The following is a 19,045-nucleotide window of genomic DNA, read 5'->3' as shown; positions in this document are numbered from 1 at the left end:
TCTGTAGAACTCAACTTGCAATTTGGGAGCCCGGGGACAAAAGTCAAATCCCCCTGTTATGATACTAATGGGTGGCAGGAAGCCTAGTGGTTAGAGCATTGGGCTAGTAACCCAAAAGTTGCTGGATCGAATCCCCAAGCTGACAAGGTAAAAATCTGTTGTTCTTCCCCTGATCAAGGTGGTTAACCCATTATTCCCCGGGCGCTGAAGATGTGGATGTCAATTAAGGTAGCCCCCTGCGCCTCTCTGATTCAAAAGGGGTTGGGTTAAATGTGGAAGACACATTTCAGTTGAAGGCATTCAGTTGTACAACTAGGTATTTCCCTTTCCCTAATGGTTTGTCAGGTCTGGTGGTTTCTACGGTTGTGGCTAGATGGAGTTATTGCATCTGGGAAAATAGTTGTTTTAGCTGAGCCTAATCCTTTTCCTAACCTTAACCTCATTCTCCTATGTTAATACTTCTAACCTGCGATGTAAAGTCACTTCTGGCCACAGCCGTAGAAACCATCAGTATCGTCAAAAACAAAACAACAACAAAATGCATGTGGTGGATACAAACACATTTCTAATAATTGATCAACAAACATTTCCATCAGAGACAAATGGAAGGATGTGATGGTACTGTCTGAAAAATGATTATTTTGATCGGTCAGACAATTTATCCTTATCTGTACTGGTTTAGTTAGTGACAACATTTGCCCCCACAGCACTTGATTACAACTGCAAACTCCTCCTTCGCTGCATATGTAGTTCGGCGTTCTCCAGGCTGTGCAAAACATGCGCGCCCAATGTAGCTTGCCCAATACTAGCATGTGATTTTAACTGTTAGTAACCATTGAGGAGAGATTGGGGAAATGCAGTGTGCACATCATTTTAATAATAAGATGAGATGCACACAGCCCCGAGAGGGGCTAACAGAGAAGAAAATAAACATACAAAATAATCATAAAAAAGGTATAAGAGAGAAAGTGCTTTGCGACCATTTGAAGAAAGGACATGTTCTCTCTCGCCGTCAGATTGTCCCAAAATATCAATGGCCCCTTCCTCCTTTTCCAGATCCTTTCATCCGCTGGTGACAGGGTCTGGGTCCATTAAGGATGAAGGGATCGGCACCCTATAAATCGTCATGCACCTCAGGGGTTAGTCCTTGGTCCTTTTTCCTGCGTCCTTCCTTGCATGTGTGATATGGTCTCTTGTCCCAGGCACCCACTCATATTTCTTTGAACCTGACAACACAAGGCGAGATTAGCCCGTTTCAGAATGGACCAAATACAAACCTATTCTGGTCATTAACATAGGTACCAGATCATTGGATCTGATTCATTCAATGTAATTTTATATTTGAGGACTAGAGGAGAAGCAACCACCACAATCTTCAACTGAGTATCCTCCCTGAAAATTTTGCAAGTAAACACGGTCCCTAGCACTTTCTCAACCTTGCTGGAGAGAGGCTAATGCTATGGAGGCAGTTTGGGAAGTGGAATAAATGAGGGGCAGTATAGAGCCATGAGGTGCACAACTGTTGTTGGGGATGGAGCATTGCTTTATTTGGCAGCATTATTTGACAGGATGTGAGGGTTATTTTGGGACTTGGAATAAACGGGATGGTGTGAGAGTGGCCGGTGCCTTGCACAGTTGTGGATATTGGGGTGGATACAGCTTCCTTTTAGCTTTGACACTTAGGTAGCTCAAAGAAAGACACATTGGACTGTAGTGTAACTCCATTATGACAAACCAGACATGTTACATGGTGAATTATGGGTAATGTAGTACTGCTATAGTTTCCAAAACAGCCTACAATGACATATGTTAAACTTGATGTCACAATGGCTCTTAAATCGCAGTTGCCCAGTGTATATAGATTTGCAGAACATGGAAAGGTGCTTGTAATCAAGAAACCGTTACTTGATGCTGTGAAAGAATAAAGAAGCCTGAGTGCTCAGTGAACAGAGAAGATTCCGTGTCACATTTGATTGAGCGTCTAAGACCGAACTCAAGTCATCCATTCAAAGACAATCATGTCTCAAATCCTATGGGAACCTGTTGGAAATATAGAACTCTCAAGATGCAGGTTGTCCCAGGTTGATAGTGATTGATTACCTATGATGCCTAAAAATAGCCTGAGGTGTAACTGCAATTTTTCTCATAAACTGTCCAATGAAAATCTCACTTTTAAAAGTTAATATTCTGTTAACGCATACCCAAATATTATTGTCAATTCATTCTATACTCGTATAAATTGGAGGGGAAAAAATGAAGAAAAAGAAAACATTTAAAAAAACATACCTTAAACTTGTATTAAACAGAATGTTTAAAATAATGCTTGATATTTCCTCATAGAGGATGAGCTGGCCAATCAGAGGTCTACTCGCATGAATATTTTTTATGGCCGGAATATGCCCACACCATTCCAAAACAGAAAATATACTTTTTAACATACTTAATTACCATGTTTTGGAAGAAAACTATTTCACTGATATTATAATTAATTTCAGGTAATATTTCATAGAAATGTGGAAATACTGGACAGTTACTTTAAAGCTGGCCAATTAATAAGCAGCCTGGAGGCCCCTTTGGAGTAGAATAATGGGCACCCTTAACCTCCAGGGAGAGGCTAATGTACAACAGCCCTACGGAGTAGCTATTTGTGGCTTTGACCTGTATTTCAAGGAAGAGCCATTTTTGTGCACATGCAAGTTCAATTGCAAAAAAAAAGGTACCCTTATTAAGGAGCCAGTATTTTTTCACTCATTAGATACACAAATGTATGATTTTATGACTTATTGCACTTAGAAGCCTCTTCATCTTAAGAAAATGAAACCAGCTTTTGGTTTCCTGATTGGTGATATAAGTGGTGTATTCATGAGTGGCTCACCCTCTTTGTCTGGGGCTGTGTCCACACCAGCCCCTCACCTCCTTATACACCAGCCTGGACAGCAGCTGGAAAACAGGAAGACAGCACACTCAACACAGTTTACCAATCACCCGACCTCAACCCAATTGAGATGGCTTGGGATGAGTTGGACCGCAGCGTGAAGGAAAAGCAGCCAACAAGTGCTCAGCATACGTGTGAACTCCTTCAAGACTGTTGGAAAAGCATTCCTCATGAAGCTGGTTGAGAGAATGCCAAGCGTGTGCAAAGCTGTCATCAAGGCAAAGGGTGGCTACTTTGAAGAATTTCAAATAGAAAATAGATTATGATTTGTTTAACACTTCGATTATTATTCCATATGCTTTATTTCATAGTTTTTAGGTCTTCACTATTATTCTACAATGTAGAAAATAAAGCAACACCCTGGAATGAGTAGGTGTGTCCAAACTTTTGACTGGTACTGTATATCTATATGTTTTTAGATATATATAAAAAAACATTTTCCACATATTTATAACACAAATGTTTTTAGAAGAAAGTATTCAGACCCCTTCCCTTTTTCCACATTGTTACTTTACAGCCTTATTCTAAAATGGATTAAATAAAAAAAATCCTCATCAATCTACACACAATAACCCATAATGACAAAGCAAAAAACAGGTTTAGACATTTGCAGAAATGTTTTGGTACCGCTCTCCAGATCTGTGTCTCAACACAATCCTGTCTCAGAGCTCTACGGACAATTCCTTCGCCTATCATGGCTTGGTTTTTGCTCTGACAAGCACTATCAACTGTGTATATAGACAGGTGTGTGCCTTTCCAGATCATGTCCAATCAATTGACTTTACCACAGGTGGACTCCAAGTTGTAGAAACATCTCAAATATGATCAATTGAAACAGGATGCACCTGAGCTCAATTTCGAGTCTCATAACAAAGGGTCTGAATACTTATGTAAATAAGGTTTTTCTGTTTTTCTTTCTAAAAAACAGATTTATGCTTTGTCTTTATGGGGTATTGTGTGCAGATTGATGAGGAAAAAAACTATTGAATCAATTTTAGAATAAGGCTTTAACGGGGTCTGAATACTTTCCAAATGCACTGTACAAGCTCCCAGTAATGTATTGGGTAAATTAGTAGCTTGCGACATAAATATATATATATATTTTAAAGTAGCTCTCATGGTAGAAAAGGTTGGAGACCGCTGTTGTACACAATCCACAGGTATAGCACCTTCTTTGTACATGTGGCTCAAATATTGCAGTGATTTATAAAACAAGACTAAAAACTAACCAAACAGGCGAGGATATCAGCAGTGATCAGCATGAAGAAGACATTGTTCCACCCCGTCGGAGAGAGCAGTCCTGCTAACAGAGGACCTAGGGCAGCACCTACAGGACAGTCAGAATAACAGTCAAACACTTGAGCAGGGGAAACCAAGCACCTGAAACCAGGGGCCACATTTATCAACCGTGCGTAAATGTCTCACTAAATTCTGTCGATTCTAGGATTTGCATGGAACAACAAATTGGGATTTATCAAACTGGCGCACGTAACATATGTTTTCATTGATAAATCAGAGCCATATTATATTTGTGCGCTCGTGAACGAGCGTTACAACCCCGCCTGGAAAACACCCCCCATTCACCTTTTATGGTAACAAAAACACCCTCATTTGCTGTATGATTTGGAGATGTTGGAACTGGGCCATGACAGTTTGTAAAGTAAAGCGCAATGGCACATTTGATCACATTTATGTAGAGATATGCACAGAATGTTTTGTAGTGACTTTTTCAAAACAAATGCATGCCGCCTATAGCCAGTGCCCAACACTAGCAGCACATTCTGGAAGTATGATTTTCTATTCGAACAATGTAAAAGTAGGACTAAATGCTATAGCACACTTCTATTGAAAATATAACAATTTTCAATATTTTGTTTGTCAATAGATGATTGTGTTTCTATCTGCTGCCTTGGTATAGGATCTGAATTTATATATTAGCTATGATGTTGTGCTCCTATCGCACAGCTATACTGTAGCCTACTGTATACCCATACTATCAAATATATTAAATTGGCTACCGGTCTATTTAATTTCTAGCATGTTGGCTATTAAATGAGCGATGAATAAATGGTACACTAATATATGTTGTGTAGCGGGAATAAACCAGTCATGTCAGAAAAGGACAGTTATGTCCTGCAATATGATCATGATTTAGGCCTATATACCATAAAACTTCAATTAAAAGCTCAGTCTCAAAAAGCCACCTGTCCCTTTAAATAGCTGGGCAACGGCACACATTTCAGCAAATAAACGCTGGGTTTGAATTGTTTACGAGGTTACCAGGGATTACCATGAACTGTTTACAAGGTTTAATGTTTGATTTGTTACATTAAATAATTCAGTAATGACTCAAAAAAAAATCTTCCGCTTTTTATCACCAGTAAGAAACTGCACGCCACTGGCTGCTAACAGCTGAGAACTGCTAGCTAACGATCAAGCACAAAAACAGTCAACAACTTTGGGGGTACAGACCCCTAGAAATCATCTGAAAGTAAGAACTGCTGAAAATGAGGAGAATAATTATTCCGTAAAGGAATGTTTTTTTCTTTCTAAATTGAGACATACTACGACAATTGAAATGTGACAGAATGTGTAAATGATAACACAGTGTATGAAATTAATAAATAGCTTAAAATGTTGGAAGTGAATGCTGGATCCAAGCAATTGACTATGCAAATGAGAAAAAATCTGTGTGCATTAAGGAAATAGATGCCTGGTTCAAATAGAAACCTAGCTCTAATAAGCGCCTGTTGTGTTCAGTGATTTAAGCAAATAAATGCCAAAGTTATTAATTCAAGTTTTACGGTAATAAAAGAAACACATTAGGCTACATGCTACCATGCGATCTCCTTACCCACGGCAAATGCATCCGTTTTATCATTAGGCCTAAGTTGTGTTTTTATTAGTCTACTATTATTCAAATTCTGATGTATCAAACACCCACATTTCCCTCAAAAGAACAATATTTGCTTGCAATACAATTGATCAACCACTAGAAGTGAGATATGCGTGGAGATACCCCCACTTTCACATCATGTTCAAAATGGATAAATACCAACCTTTGGGGTAAAACTGGCGCACGCAATGTTAAGAGGCTTTTTTTGTGCGCACGCAGCTTTGATAAATAAGGCCCCAGGTCTGGATATACAATTTGATTTGGGACAACAATATACTACATGATTTACAATGGAAAATAATTATGCATGGCAATTAGCCATGGACCTTGTACATAAACTGTATAAAACAATTTGTAAAATGCCACATTACACTGCAATAAGTGAGCATTGAAGTGAATCTCAAAACATAGGTGACCTCAAATAAATAAATAAAAACATTCCTTCATGCATTGACACAGGCGCACATAAATGCACCATAGCCCCACTAACCCATTACTAGTCACCATTACAAGCGTCAAAACTAAAACAACAAAATCAGCACCAATACCCCATGTGGCCCAGACATTCCCCACATACCTATTGACCCTGTGCCGTCAATTATGGCCGTGACCGTTGACAACGCTCTAGAGTTTCCCCTCAGGCTCTCATGTGTCCCCTATGAAAGGAAAAACACTCATTATGAACCAACATTCAATCCTATTTCCCAATTTGTCTCCTCGATTCCTTGCGTCCTCTCTCCTCACCTCTCTCCTCAAAATGCATTGAAGGTGATTGTCTGACGGGAGGCACATTGAATCGGTTTGAGAAAGAGGCAAGGGAGACAGAATGCAGGGAATCGAGGAAAGACGCATTAAGACAGAGCCGTGGGCTAAACAGGGGATGTGGGGGGAGTTAGGGCAATGAGGAGCTTATCTCCTCCTTGTGACTTCGGGAGAGCTGAGGACCTCATGTTAGAGGCATGAAGTGGTCTATTCTGGAATGGATATGCTTACCAGGTCAGCAGACACAGCGGTGGTGATGAGGGCGTAGGGTCCATTCACCAGGGCTCCACACACCAACAGCATCCCTACGGTGCAGAGGTACACAACAACACAGCACTGTGAGAGAATCAGGCATGCACAGTACGCTAGCTAGCAGATAGCAAGGGTCTTTTTTAGGGAGATTTTCATTGTGATATGTGGTTATGTTGATTGCCTACTTCAGTTGAATGCACCGATTGTAACTCGCCCTACAATGTGTTAAAATGGAGCATTGATGTAGTTGTTAGCAGGAGGGGTTGAGACTAAAAATGGCTCTGTTTTGAAAGTCAAATGCCATACAAAAAAAACAAATGTATCTCTTACCGATTGTGGTTGCTAGGCTATGCTGTCCAATGTGGTTGTACAGGAACAGCTAGGAAAGCAAAACAAACATTTGGACTGGATTTTGGATAAAAGGTGGCACTCTTGAAGGATTTGCTCATGATTTAATAGCCCACATAAACCCAAAGGAAAACATTTAGCTATGCTGAAAAACAGATTGACACAATAGTGTCAAGGACCTTGCAACCTATCACGAAATGTTTCTTGGGCAGCGGGTGAAATTCACTGCCAATTCCAGAGCTACAAAGCGCAGCCAAATTCCTTTTTCAGAGTCCATCAGGCAGTAATATTTACATGACATATACAGTACCAGTCAAAAGTTTGGAAACACCTACTCATTCAAGGGTTTTTCTTTATTTGTACTATTTTCGACATTGTAGAATAAAACATCAAAACATCAAAACTATGAAATAACACATATGGAATCATATAGTAAGCAAAAACGTGTTAAACAAATCAAAATATATTTTATATTTGAGATTCTTCAAAGTAGCCACCCTTTGCCTTGATGACAGCTTTGCACAATGAGTAGGTGCATCCAAACTTTTGACTGGTACTGTATGTGATCAATACATTTACTGAGAGAATTTCCTCTTGTCATTAGTGAATATAAAGTGTCCAGTCAACATTTGCAATTCAGGCCTTTGTGCAGGCCTTTCCTTTCATGATATACAGTATATTTTTGCCCAGCACCGGTTTTCTAAAGAATGGAATGTGCATATTACTCTCAAATGCCACATTTACAATTCAAAGAGGAGTCATAAGTGTACTATAATAAAGACACTAGAAACGTCCATGGTGTTACACATGGTAAAAGCCAGTGATGTCTTTTGTGTGAATGCACACTCACCATAGGAGCAGCCACGATTAACATGACACAGCAGGTTGAGGCTCTGCCCCCAGTTTGGTCCGAAACCAGTCCAGCCACGACGCCCCCTGCAGACACACAACACACGCTTAACATACACGCTTAACACAGACTTAACACGTAGGGGAAGATAGCAGTCCTACATCATCTGAAAATATTCAGCCTTTGAGGAGCTGCATTGAAGATCAATAGTAAGTGCTCAGACACCAATACAGTAGGAGCCAATCATTGGCCAATTCTAATGGGAACTCTTCTGACTGCAGACATCACTTGGTATGTCTATGTTCTGTTTTGTTATGACCGCAGAAACCCTTCGTTATTTCTATGACTTGTTATAACTACAGTGTCGACAAAACATCCAGGTTAATCAGAGAAGAGCTTCCTGGTTCCTCATATGATCTCTATAAAGGTTACATAATTCCATATAAAGTCAGTCACATGACAGTCAAGGCTTACCCACAATTCCTCCTACATCAAATAGTGTTGACATGTCCCCAGCTTCTTTGGGGTCAAAATGGGCTGAGGAAATAAACATTAGGAATTTTAAGCGACACAGTATATGCCAAATTAACTAATGGCGCATCTCACAATGCAAAGAAAATCATTATCAGTATTGTTAGCATTTGAACCCTCAGGTGAACTGTCAACAAATAGGAGCTAAACTGAGTACGTACCAACATTAGAGATGTAGAGAGGAAGCCAGTAGAGAAAGGTGTAGCTAACAAGCTTAGCGAACAGCAGACAGAGGGAGAACTCCATTACACCCTGTAAGATAATATATCACACAAACTCAGCAAAAAAAGAAACATCCCTTTTTCAGGACCCTGTCTTTCAAAGATAATTCGTAAAAATCCAAATAACTTTACAGATCTTCATTGTAAAGGGTTTAAACACGGCGTCCAGTGCTTGTTCAATGAACCATAAACAATTAATGAACATGCACCTGTGGAACAGTCGGTTAAGTCACTAACAGCTTACAGACGGTAGGCAATTAAGGTCACAGTTATGAAAACTTAGGACACTAAAGAGGCCTTTCTACTGACTCTGAAAAACATCAAAAGAAAGATGCCCAGGGTCCCTGCTCATCTGCGTGAACGTGCCTTAGGCATTCTGCAAGGAGGCATGAGGACTGCAGATGTGGCCAGGGCAATAAATTGCAATGTTCGTACTGTGAGACGCCTAAGACAGCGATACAGGGAGACAGCTGATCATCCTCGCAGTGGCAGACCACGTGTAACAACATCTGCACAGGATCGGTATATCTGAACATCACACCTGCAGGACAGGTACAGGATGGCAAAAACTGCCCGAGTTAGAGTGGGAACGCACAATCCCTCCATCAGTGCTCAGACTGTCCGCAATAGGCTGAGAGAGGCTGGACTGAGGGCTTGTAGGCCTGTTGTAAGGCAGGTCCTCACCAGACATCACCGGCAACAACGTCGCCTATGGGCATAAACCCACCGTCGCTGGACCAGACAGGACTGGTAAAAAGTGCTCTTCGTTGAAGGAATGAGCGTTACACCGAGGCCTGTACTCTGGAGCGGGATCGATTTGGAGGTGGAGGGCCCGTCATGGTCTGGGGCAGTGTGTCACAGCATCATCGGACTGAGCTTGTTGTCATTGCAGGCAATCTCAACGCTGTGCGTTACAGGGAAGACATCCTCCTCCCTCATGTGGTAGCCATCCTGCAGGTTCATCCTGACATGACCCTCCAGCATGACAATGCCACCAGCCATACTGCTCGTTCTGTGCATGATTATCTACAAGACAGGAATGTCAGTGTTCTGCCATGGCCAGCGAAGAGCCAGGATCTCAATCCCATTGAGCACGTCTAGGACCTGTTGGATCGGAGGGCCAGGGCCATTCCCCCCAGAAATGTCTGGGAACTTGCAGGTGCCTTGGTGGAAGAGTGGGGTAACATCTCATAGCAATAACTTTCAAATCTGGTGCAGTCCATGAGGAGGAGATGCACTGCAGTACTTAATGCAGCGGGTGGCCACACCAGATACTGACTGTTACTTTTGATTTTGACCCCCTTTATTCAGGGACACATTATTCCATTTCTGTTAGTCACATGTCTGTGGAACTTGTTCAGTTTATGTCTCAGTTGTTGAATCTTGTTATGTTCATACAAATATTTACACATGTTACGTTTGCTGAAAATAAACACAGTTGACAGTGAGAGGGCTTTTCTTTTTTTGCTGAGTTTATAACACACTAGTCATAGAGCAGTCATAGCAACTGTCATAACAATAAATCAAAACTATATGGAAGGGGTTGAAGGTAGCTGAAGGCTGGGACTAAAAACAAACAAAAGATAACGAATGTAAAATATACTGTACATGAAATGTATGCAACATGTTTATACTGGAAGTGGAAGCCTAAGTATTGTTGTCTATTAGTTTACTCCAATTAGGGGAGGGGTGGTAGGGTTAGGGGGAAAATAATAAAGGAAAATATATTTAAAAAATGTATTTAAAATAATAATAACCCAAAAAATATATATGAGGGATTGGAAATAACGCAGACAATTACAGTGATAGATTGTGGCTTCTATCTGCAACACTAAACCTGGTCTACCACCTTTTAGAAATAAAATAAAATGTCATTACAACAGTCTACAGCATTTCCAGTTTATAAATATAATAAATGATCAACCATGAGTCACAACAGAAAGCAAATGAAACAGCTTGGAATTAAAGAAGATAGTGATCCGCACTCACAGGTATCCTGAGGGCCCCACAGAAGCTGATGGCCTCGGTGAGCTCCTCTGTCGACTCGGAGGAGATAGAGTTGGACAGGCCAGGACTGCTGAAGATCTCCTCGTTAGTAGATGAGTTTTGTAAGAGAGGCTCCTTCTCGTTGTCCTCCTGCTCATACACAGCAATTAGCAGTGTTCTAACCAGGGCTACAACTATTGACTATGTTTTATGTATAGTCTAACATGTCTTCTTTTACTCTACAATATCAAGTCTTTCCAAAGAAAGGGAAATAATAGAATGACAAAACATTGGTCAAAACAAAACAAAAATCAGGCCATAATCTAGGGGTAGCTGGTAGCCTAGAGGTTACAAAAGCAGGGCTGATATCATATCTCAGGTGCCACCGACATCGACTGCCCTTGAGCAAGGCAGCCCTTCTCTATAATACTAAGGGCACCCATTACTTCATATGTTCTTTGGTTATACTTACATGGTGCTGCGGAGGGCTGCAGCCGACATCTTCTGGTTCTGTGACAACAACAAAAAAGAAGGTTGTGCTCACAAATCCATTTTCATGTCAAAATACAGTCTTGGGACGAGCCATTTACATGTCTAAATGAAAACAGTCTAGGTTGAATATGAAATGCCTGCAGAGTAAAAACTCTCGGATAAATCCTGTCGGGGGAACGCAACATGATCCATTTTCAAACTAGGTTAATAAAAATAACTTTCTAATGGCAATGAATATTGTATACCATTTCATTTGGATTCTATGATCTACTGTATCAAGCTTCAATAGGTTGCAGTGGTTTATGCAGTCAGCACTGTGGTCCTGTTGACAATCTCAAAAGTAAGAACAGTGATCTAGGATCAGGCCCCCTCTGTCCATTCATTATAATCTAAAAAGGCAAAACTGATCCTAGATTAGCACTCCTACTTTCTCTATGAATACAGACCCAGAGGTCACACTCACTCTCCACCAGGAAGAAGAAGCAGAGTATGCCCGTGGATGCGATAATGATGCCGGGCACGATGAAGGACATGCCCCAGGCCGAGGATACAAAGATGCCGGCGATGAGCGAACCCAGGATGTTGCCTACCGAGGTGTGTGAGTTCCACACGCCCATGATGAACCCTCGTCTGGAGGGAAAAGGACAGACACACACAGATGGGATGGACACGAAAGAAGTGGGTTTAGAAACATTGTATAGCGAGACATTGAGCCTGCTTACATTAACTTATAGGGACACTTGAACATAGGGAATTTATTGGAGTGAATTCAATATATACTTAAAAACATTCAACATACTGGTACTAAATACAGAGGACAGCTTTCGGCAGTAAAATGCTGAATTGGAAACTGGATATCTGTAAATTGTTCCTATTTTGAATTTCCAAACACTCATTACACTCAAACAAAGGAACTGACCAGAGAGTTCTGTTTTTAATTTCACATAATGTGACTGACCTTGAGCAACAAAAAAAAAAAATACCCTACACAATATGGAAAAGGGGTACTGATACTGTGCACTCAGCATTGCTGAACCAGTCAAGAGTAAGAATATGTCTCACTCACTTCCCCTTTCCAAACCAGTTCCCAACGCAGGCCACCACTGCAGGCCAGCCCGTTGTCTGCACTAGTCCATTCATTGCCTAGGGAAGTAAGAGAGGGAGATTTAGATTTTTTAGATGCTTTTAATTTCAACATTAAATATGCCCCTATACCCAACACGATGAGAGAGGGAAAAAAATGGAGAGATGTTTTGTATCCCCATGAGAGAGATACAAACAAAGACACAGAAAAGAGAAGGGGGCTGGGCCAGTTACCCACACCATTATATTATCACACACATAGCCTTGAGAAAAGGCATGGAAACAACTGGCATGGAAACAATCCCTCAGCCTCGCTCACACACTCTACATCATATGATACTGCTGGTCTGTCATGTGATAGTGCCTAAAGCCCCCATGCCAACTTTTACCTGACTTTCCTTTTACAACCCAAGTTGTTTTGTTGCTGAGTATGCTCTGATAGGAAAACTCATGATTGTGCATGCATACACAAGGCCCTGTATACACAGTGTGGAAAAAATTAACTTTAAACTGTTGTTTTTCAGTACCAGGCTGTGTTCATTAGGCACGAAACACAAGACAACTGACTGAAACAGAGGGACTACCAGGACGTCCCGTTGCAAAGGTTTACGCTGCAAACTCTTATGAACATGCCCCAGGTCGGGCCTGAACTCAAAGGTAACTATGGGGCGGGGTGTGAGCGAGTGACAATGGTTTTAGAGGAGATTTAACCCTTACCTGGACGAAGGCGTAGTACCAGATGGAGTGGATGTTCCAGTAGAAGCCCAGGCCAAACAGACATGTGAAGAGACCACTGAGAAGCATCCCGGTGGTCAGGTAGTAGCGCAAGGGCACGCGCTCACCAAATATCCCACTGTCAAAACACATCATCTGGTTAACTCCTTGTAGTGAGGTTTAATACACACACAAGCACACACACCCACAAAAACAAAACAATCATAGAATTTACATCATTCTGCCTACCTGAAAAACATGCCAATGGCATAAGCAACGAGGAAAGAGTTGTCCACGGCTCCAAACAGCGTCTGGTAGTTGTCCCGGTCTGGAGAAAACGAGTTGGCACAGAAAATGTCAGAATGAAATCTGCTGTCGTAATGCTTAAACAGCAACATAAAAACTGATTCATTCTACTGACATGGTGTGCTTTCTATATTCTCAGAAACACTTTGGAAATGTTTTGGAAGCATTTTTATTCTTTTTTTTTTTTTAAATGAACGAAGAAGTCAAGTCAAGCAGAGGACTCACCAAATGGCGCCCAATCACACCAGGTTCCATTGTCAGTTCCGTTGAGGTTTGGTGGCCGAATGAGGGTGGAACAATTTTTGTGCAGCTCACTCTGTATATACATGGGGCAATAACCAGAGATTACACACATGGACACAAAACACTAGGCCTTCAAGACGCAACCAGCTTAAACGTCTCAAAAATAAAAACAGCCATTACCATATAACTATCTAAAAAATGACTATGTTAACTATTGTAGTGCAACTTGAGTGTTCTAGGGCTTTTGTGGCCTAGAACACTTAGATATGTTAGTATATAGAGCTGAACAGTGTGGCCTTACATTAAGATGCCTGGTTAAATAAAGGTTACATTTAAAAAATAAATAAGATAACGTTTCATACAGGTTTGTGAAGTCAGTGTATCACCTTGACGATGCTGATGGGTTTCCGGGAGAGATGGTAGCTGGTATAGAAGAGAAAGGTGAGGAAGAGGGTGAAACCTCTGTACCTGCACAGAGAGTAGAAAAAGAGCTCATTCTAATGTTGTCCAAAGCAAATACCATTTTTTGGACAGTCTCTTATACATTATCTAGAGGTCTACAGGGCTTGGGTATTATGGGATGTTAGTCTCATAAGACCGGGAGGGGGAGAGGGAAAAAGATAAAGAGAGAGAGCGAGAGGGGAGAGAAGGAGAGAGAAAGGCTTCAAACTACCATCCTGGAGAGGGATCTGAGGAGAAGAGAAAACAAAACAATTGTTCACATGGTCTTGTCTGTACAGTAGGCAGTACACATAGGCTTGTTTTTTAGTGTGAACCAAACAGGATATTCAGAAGAGTTAATCACTGCTGAGAGCAGTACAGGAACTTAGCTGACACGAGGTGTACACTGCACAGGAAGGCAGCTAGCTACACCACACATGCTCTGTATTGACCTGTTTACATTTCCTGGAGTGGAAAGGAAGGTTTAACCACATTTAGATTTTAGTAACAGTTAACACCTCACTCAGAACCTGGTGTAAACTCCTCATCCTCAAGCTAATTGCACACAACACATAAGATGCATCCAAAAAGACACCCTATTACTGCACTACTTTTGTCCATAGCGCTATGGACCCTGGTCAAAAGCAGTACACTAGGGCCTTGGTCAAATGTAGTGAATACTGGGATGCCATTTTGGACACAAACATTCAGGAGAAAGTGTTGTGCACAAGACTCAACCTGCAGTGACCTTTACAGTTTGACTGACTAAATCTAGGACAAAGTGTGACTATTTCGTCAGGTTTATGGAACAACCTGGATCAGTGACAGCAATAATCCAGAAAGTACTGTGGATTGATGAAATGTTGTAGAAATCCAACAGTGTAGATGGCCTTCACCTGGGATGTTTTCACGTAAAATTCGATGCTTCTATTTGCACAAGACATCTTTGAATATGTGGTTTGAAGTGAAAATAACGCAATTGTGGCCCACAATTCGTGGCGTTCCAACATGTGGGCATCCCGGCATCTGCAGGAACCCCTCTTTATACCTCTACTGGTCCATTTTTAAGATAGGACTCCAGTACACAGGCGGGAATAGGTGGCGGTAATGCACCATAACGTTGGATACCAAAGACAGATAAACCCCACAGAAGAAGAATAGGCGGGGGAGACAACGCTAGCTAGCTAGTACACCGGTAGACAGTGTTCTTCACCCCCGCCCTAGCGCACATAGAACAGATATATCGCTTCTTATACTTGCTTTCAATGAGAAAACAGATCTATAACTAACATTTCTATGTGATTTTGGTCGGGTCGCCCAAAAAGTTACATATTGCCAGCCTAATCTCAGGAGTTGATAGGCTTGAAGTCATAAACAGCGCTGTGAAGCAAGCATTGCTAATAGCTGCTGGCAAACGCAGTAAAGTTTGAATGAATGCTTACGAGCCTGCTGCCGCCTACCACCGCTCAGTCAAACTGCTCTATCAAATCATAGACTTAATTATAATATAATAAACACAGAAATACGAGCCGTTGGTCATTAATATGGTTAAATCCGGAAACTATCATTTTGAAAACAAAACGTTTATTCTTTCAGTGAAATACGGAACCGTTCCGTATTTTATCAAACGGGTGGCATCCATAAGTCTAAATATTCCTGTTACATTGCACAACCTTCAATGTTATGTAAAAATTATGTAAAATTCTGGCAAATTAGTTCGCAATGAGCCAGGCGGCCCAAGCTGTTGCATATACCCTGACTCTGCGTGCAATGAACGCAAGAGAAGTGACACAATTTCCCGAGTTAATATTGCCTGTTGACATGAATTTCTTTTAACTAAATATGCAGGTTTAAAAAAATATACTTCTGTGTATTGATTTTAAGAAAGGCATTGATGTTTATGGTTAGGTACATTCGTGCAACAATTGTGCTTTTTTCACAAATGCGCTTTTGTTAAATCCTCCCCCGTTTGGCGAAGTAGGCTGTGATTCGATGATAAATTAACAGGCACCACATTGATTATATGCAACGCAGGACAAGCTAGTTAACCTAGTAATATCATCAACCATGTGTAGTTAACTAGTGATTATGTTAAGATTGATTGTTTTTTATAAGATAAGTTTAATGCTAGCTAGCAACTTACCTTGGCTCCTTGCTGCACTTGCGTAACAGCTGGTCAGCCTGCCACGCAGTTTCCTTTTGGAATGCAATGTAATCGGCATCCAAAAATGACGATTACCGATTGTATTAAAAAACGGCCCTAATAAATCGGCCATTGAGATTAAATCGGTCGACCTTAACTATACGTAATGAATAGTTGCGATTTTAGCGGGGGGGCAAACACCCCCAAAAATAGCAAATATGCATGCCAGCAAAGGCACTACACAACACTAAACAATACATTAATTGCACTATAACAGTAACAAACGGTGCCCACAAACTGTTAGGGCCTACATAAAGCTGTTCCAACCCCTTACCACTGCTACACCTGGCTATCAGCGGAGCCTTGTCTGGCAGAGAAACAGTTCATTCAGCCTCATTTACTGCCTTTAAAAAAAAAGGCTGACTTGCTTAAACAAAATGTGGTTTCTCCTGACAATTGAGATGTACAAACTGTGGCATAAGGGGATGACGACAAGGGCAATCTGTCATTTCAATTAAGACATTAATGAGCGAGCTAGGACAGACTCAGTCAATATAACTATTTGTTCAGCACTTTTGAAATGTAGAGCGACAGAATTCAGAATATGGGCCGTTCTTACCCCGAGGTCCCGACTTGGAATTCCGAGATGGATGACAGTTCAAAACGTTTTTTCCCCCCCAGAGTTCCCAGTTGCTTTGAACTCACTGAAGTCCGAGATTTCCCAGTTCCGAGTCTCCAGTTGTTTTGAACGAGGCAGAAGTCATGCTGGATTGACAACATGGCTAATGTGTATCTTTTAAGCTTGGGAAAGAGACCCTTAAACCTAGACTTGGACCACACACCCATTCCACTGAATAACAGGCTAGTGTAGTTAGCCACTGATTCCTTCCACACCACTCATTGTTGGATTTGCGATTTCCAACATAAACTAATGTTTTTGTCCAATGGCCGATGAGCACCGATACATTTTATCTATAATTTATCTTCATATGACAAGGATTGAAAATGACTGGCCAGTAGATTGTCAACTTGATTCATGATGATGACTGCTAGGTAAGATTTTGAAAGTATGATGTTGACATTATCAGTCCAATAAAAGCTACGGTAGATATAACGTGATTTTACGTCATTTTATCTGTGTCCAATGACCTTGTGCTTTCTTGGATGGGCACTTCTAATGTAACTTTTTGCCATGATGCTCCTGAACCCTAACCTAGCTAACGTTAGCCACAACAAATTAGAATCTGTAACATATCATACGTTTCGCAAATTCGTAACATATTGTGGATATGTCCACAAATTAAGACATATCATAGAAAACGTAACATGTCATACTAAATGGAGTGTCTCAAATGTATGTACAGAATAATACAACATGCTTTGAGACCAGGTTACAGCCTCATGTCTAGCCAATAATTGACTTCTATCTGATTAGGGACAAAACAGCTGTCCCCCCCATCATCAACCTACATACTGTAAAATGCAATAGTTGTGTTTGCATAAAGGGTGTCACACACACACACACAATAGAATTCAAAGATAGTAGAAGCTTACCCGCTATCTCTTGAGAAGGACGTGATCAGTCTGATGCCGGGAGCCAAAGACGACCTCATCTTGGGTGGAGGTCTTCTACCTTCGAATAACTTGTTAAAACCGCTTACACTTTTCTCTCAGACATGGCATCAAAAGTTAGTTCGTTCGTCTTGTATACATCCAATTGATATTGTCTGTTAAAAAAATAGGACTACAAAAATATCTAAAAACAGCACAAAAGCAAGCTGAATGTCTATACATGGGACTTCAAAACAGCTTCTCACACAGGTTCGAGCTCCGGTGACTTTGAATTTTTAGTTACAATATTCCATCGATATTTTTCCCACTTTCATTATAAAACACTGGTTTATTTCTTAGATTTTTTGTTTAAAGTGTAATAATTTAAAAGATAAACAAAACAAAAAAACAGCGCACTGATCAAAACAGCTTCAGTCGCTTGGCTATTCCTACTTCCTGTTAATGGGTGAATCTCCGCCAACAATGAATTCCCATAGATTTCCATGCATGCTTGAGCAAGCTGATAGCGTTATAAAAGCCGGTTCCTATAAATACTCTATGCACTTCTCTACCGTGTCACATGCACATTAGTCCACATGTTTACGGATTCTGTCCATAATAGTTTAAGGGTAGCCATTTCCCAATATTTTCCAAGCCCAAACGCCGTACAAAAACAAATCTTCCCGAAGTGTGTGGACATGTGATTCCCGTATCTGACGTCACGGCATTAAAGGAGCAATGACTAATTTACTCTTCAAGTACTATACCACCACCACAGAAAATTATGCTTTGTCTTCTGTCAATCAAATGTGGTACAGCCTACCTACAGCAGAAAATGAAAAGACATCAATTCGTTTGAAATGTAAATTATGCTCCTCTAAAATTACAGATTGAAAAGTTTCTAGGGTCATGAGTGGAGCAAGCCACAGCAGCTCCTGAGTGGTGCGGTGGTCTGAGGCACTGCATCTCAATGCAAGACTGTAGTCCCTGGTTCAAATCCAAGCATCACTGTAGTCCCTGATTTAAATCCAGGCTGAGTTGCATCTGGCTGTGATTGGGAGACCTATAGTGTGGTGCACAATTAGCCCAGCATCATCTGGGTTAGGCTGTCATTGAAAATAAGATTTTGTTCTTAATTAACTGACTTGCCTAGTTACAGTGAGAGTGGGAAAGCACACCAGAATTTCAAATAAAGCGTTGAGAAAATCTCTCATTATTAGGTATCTTAAATTAGAACTACACACAAGCAATTTGTAAAAAGAATCTGTGCACTCATAGTAATAGTTAATTA

General features: G+C 40.9%; 1 protein-coding gene across 1 annotated transcript; it reads right to left on the bottom strand.

The window, feature by feature from the left end:
* Positions 1-855: 855 nt before the first annotated feature.
* Positions 856-18,451, bottom strand: LOC120031703 (glucose-6-phosphate exchanger SLC37A2-like). The gene is made up of 18 exons (XM_038977504.1): positions 17,758-18,451; positions 14,006-14,087; positions 13,602-13,692; positions 13,320-13,398; positions 13,074-13,209; positions 12,340-12,416; positions 11,737-11,903; positions 11,254-11,291; positions 10,785-10,931; positions 8,736-8,826; positions 8,518-8,580; positions 8,044-8,129; positions 7,176-7,224; positions 6,825-6,898; positions 6,409-6,487; positions 4,165-4,262; positions 2,876-2,940; positions 856-1,226 (listed from the first exon to the last, which is right to left on the bottom strand). Exons 1-18 carry the CDS (start codon positions 17,814-17,816, stop codon positions 1,211-1,213), a joined length of 1,497 nt encoding a protein of 498 aa, XP_038833432.1. The 5' UTR covers positions 17,817-18,451; the 3' UTR covers positions 856-1,210.
* Positions 18,452-19,045: the final 594 nt, after the last annotated feature.

The sequence above is a fragment of the Salvelinus namaycush genome, chromosome 3 (assembly GCF_016432855.1).
Source record: "Salvelinus namaycush isolate Seneca chromosome 3, SaNama_1.0, whole genome shotgun sequence".
Lineage (NCBI taxonomy): Eukaryota > Metazoa > Chordata > Actinopteri > Salmoniformes > Salmonidae > Salvelinus > Salvelinus namaycush.
This window is presented reverse-complemented; position numbering and strand designations above follow the sequence as displayed.

What these genes read in the sequence shown, in the direction of transcription:
- LOC120031703 (XM_038977504.1), bottom strand. Translation starts at nt 17,816, where the DNA reads ATGAGGTCGTCTTTGGCTCCCGGCATCAGACTGATCACGTCCTTCTCA. An exon ending in TAATCGTGGCTGCTCCTATG is followed by an intron (nt 7,225 to 8,043) that starts GTGAGTGTGCAT and finishes TTGCTTTCCTAG; the next exon opens with CTGTTCCTGTACAACCACAT. An exon ending in CCGCTGTGTCTGCTGACCTG is followed by an intron (nt 6,488 to 6,824) that starts GTAAGCATATCC and finishes TTCCTTTCATAG; the next exon opens with GGGACACATGAGAGCCTGAG.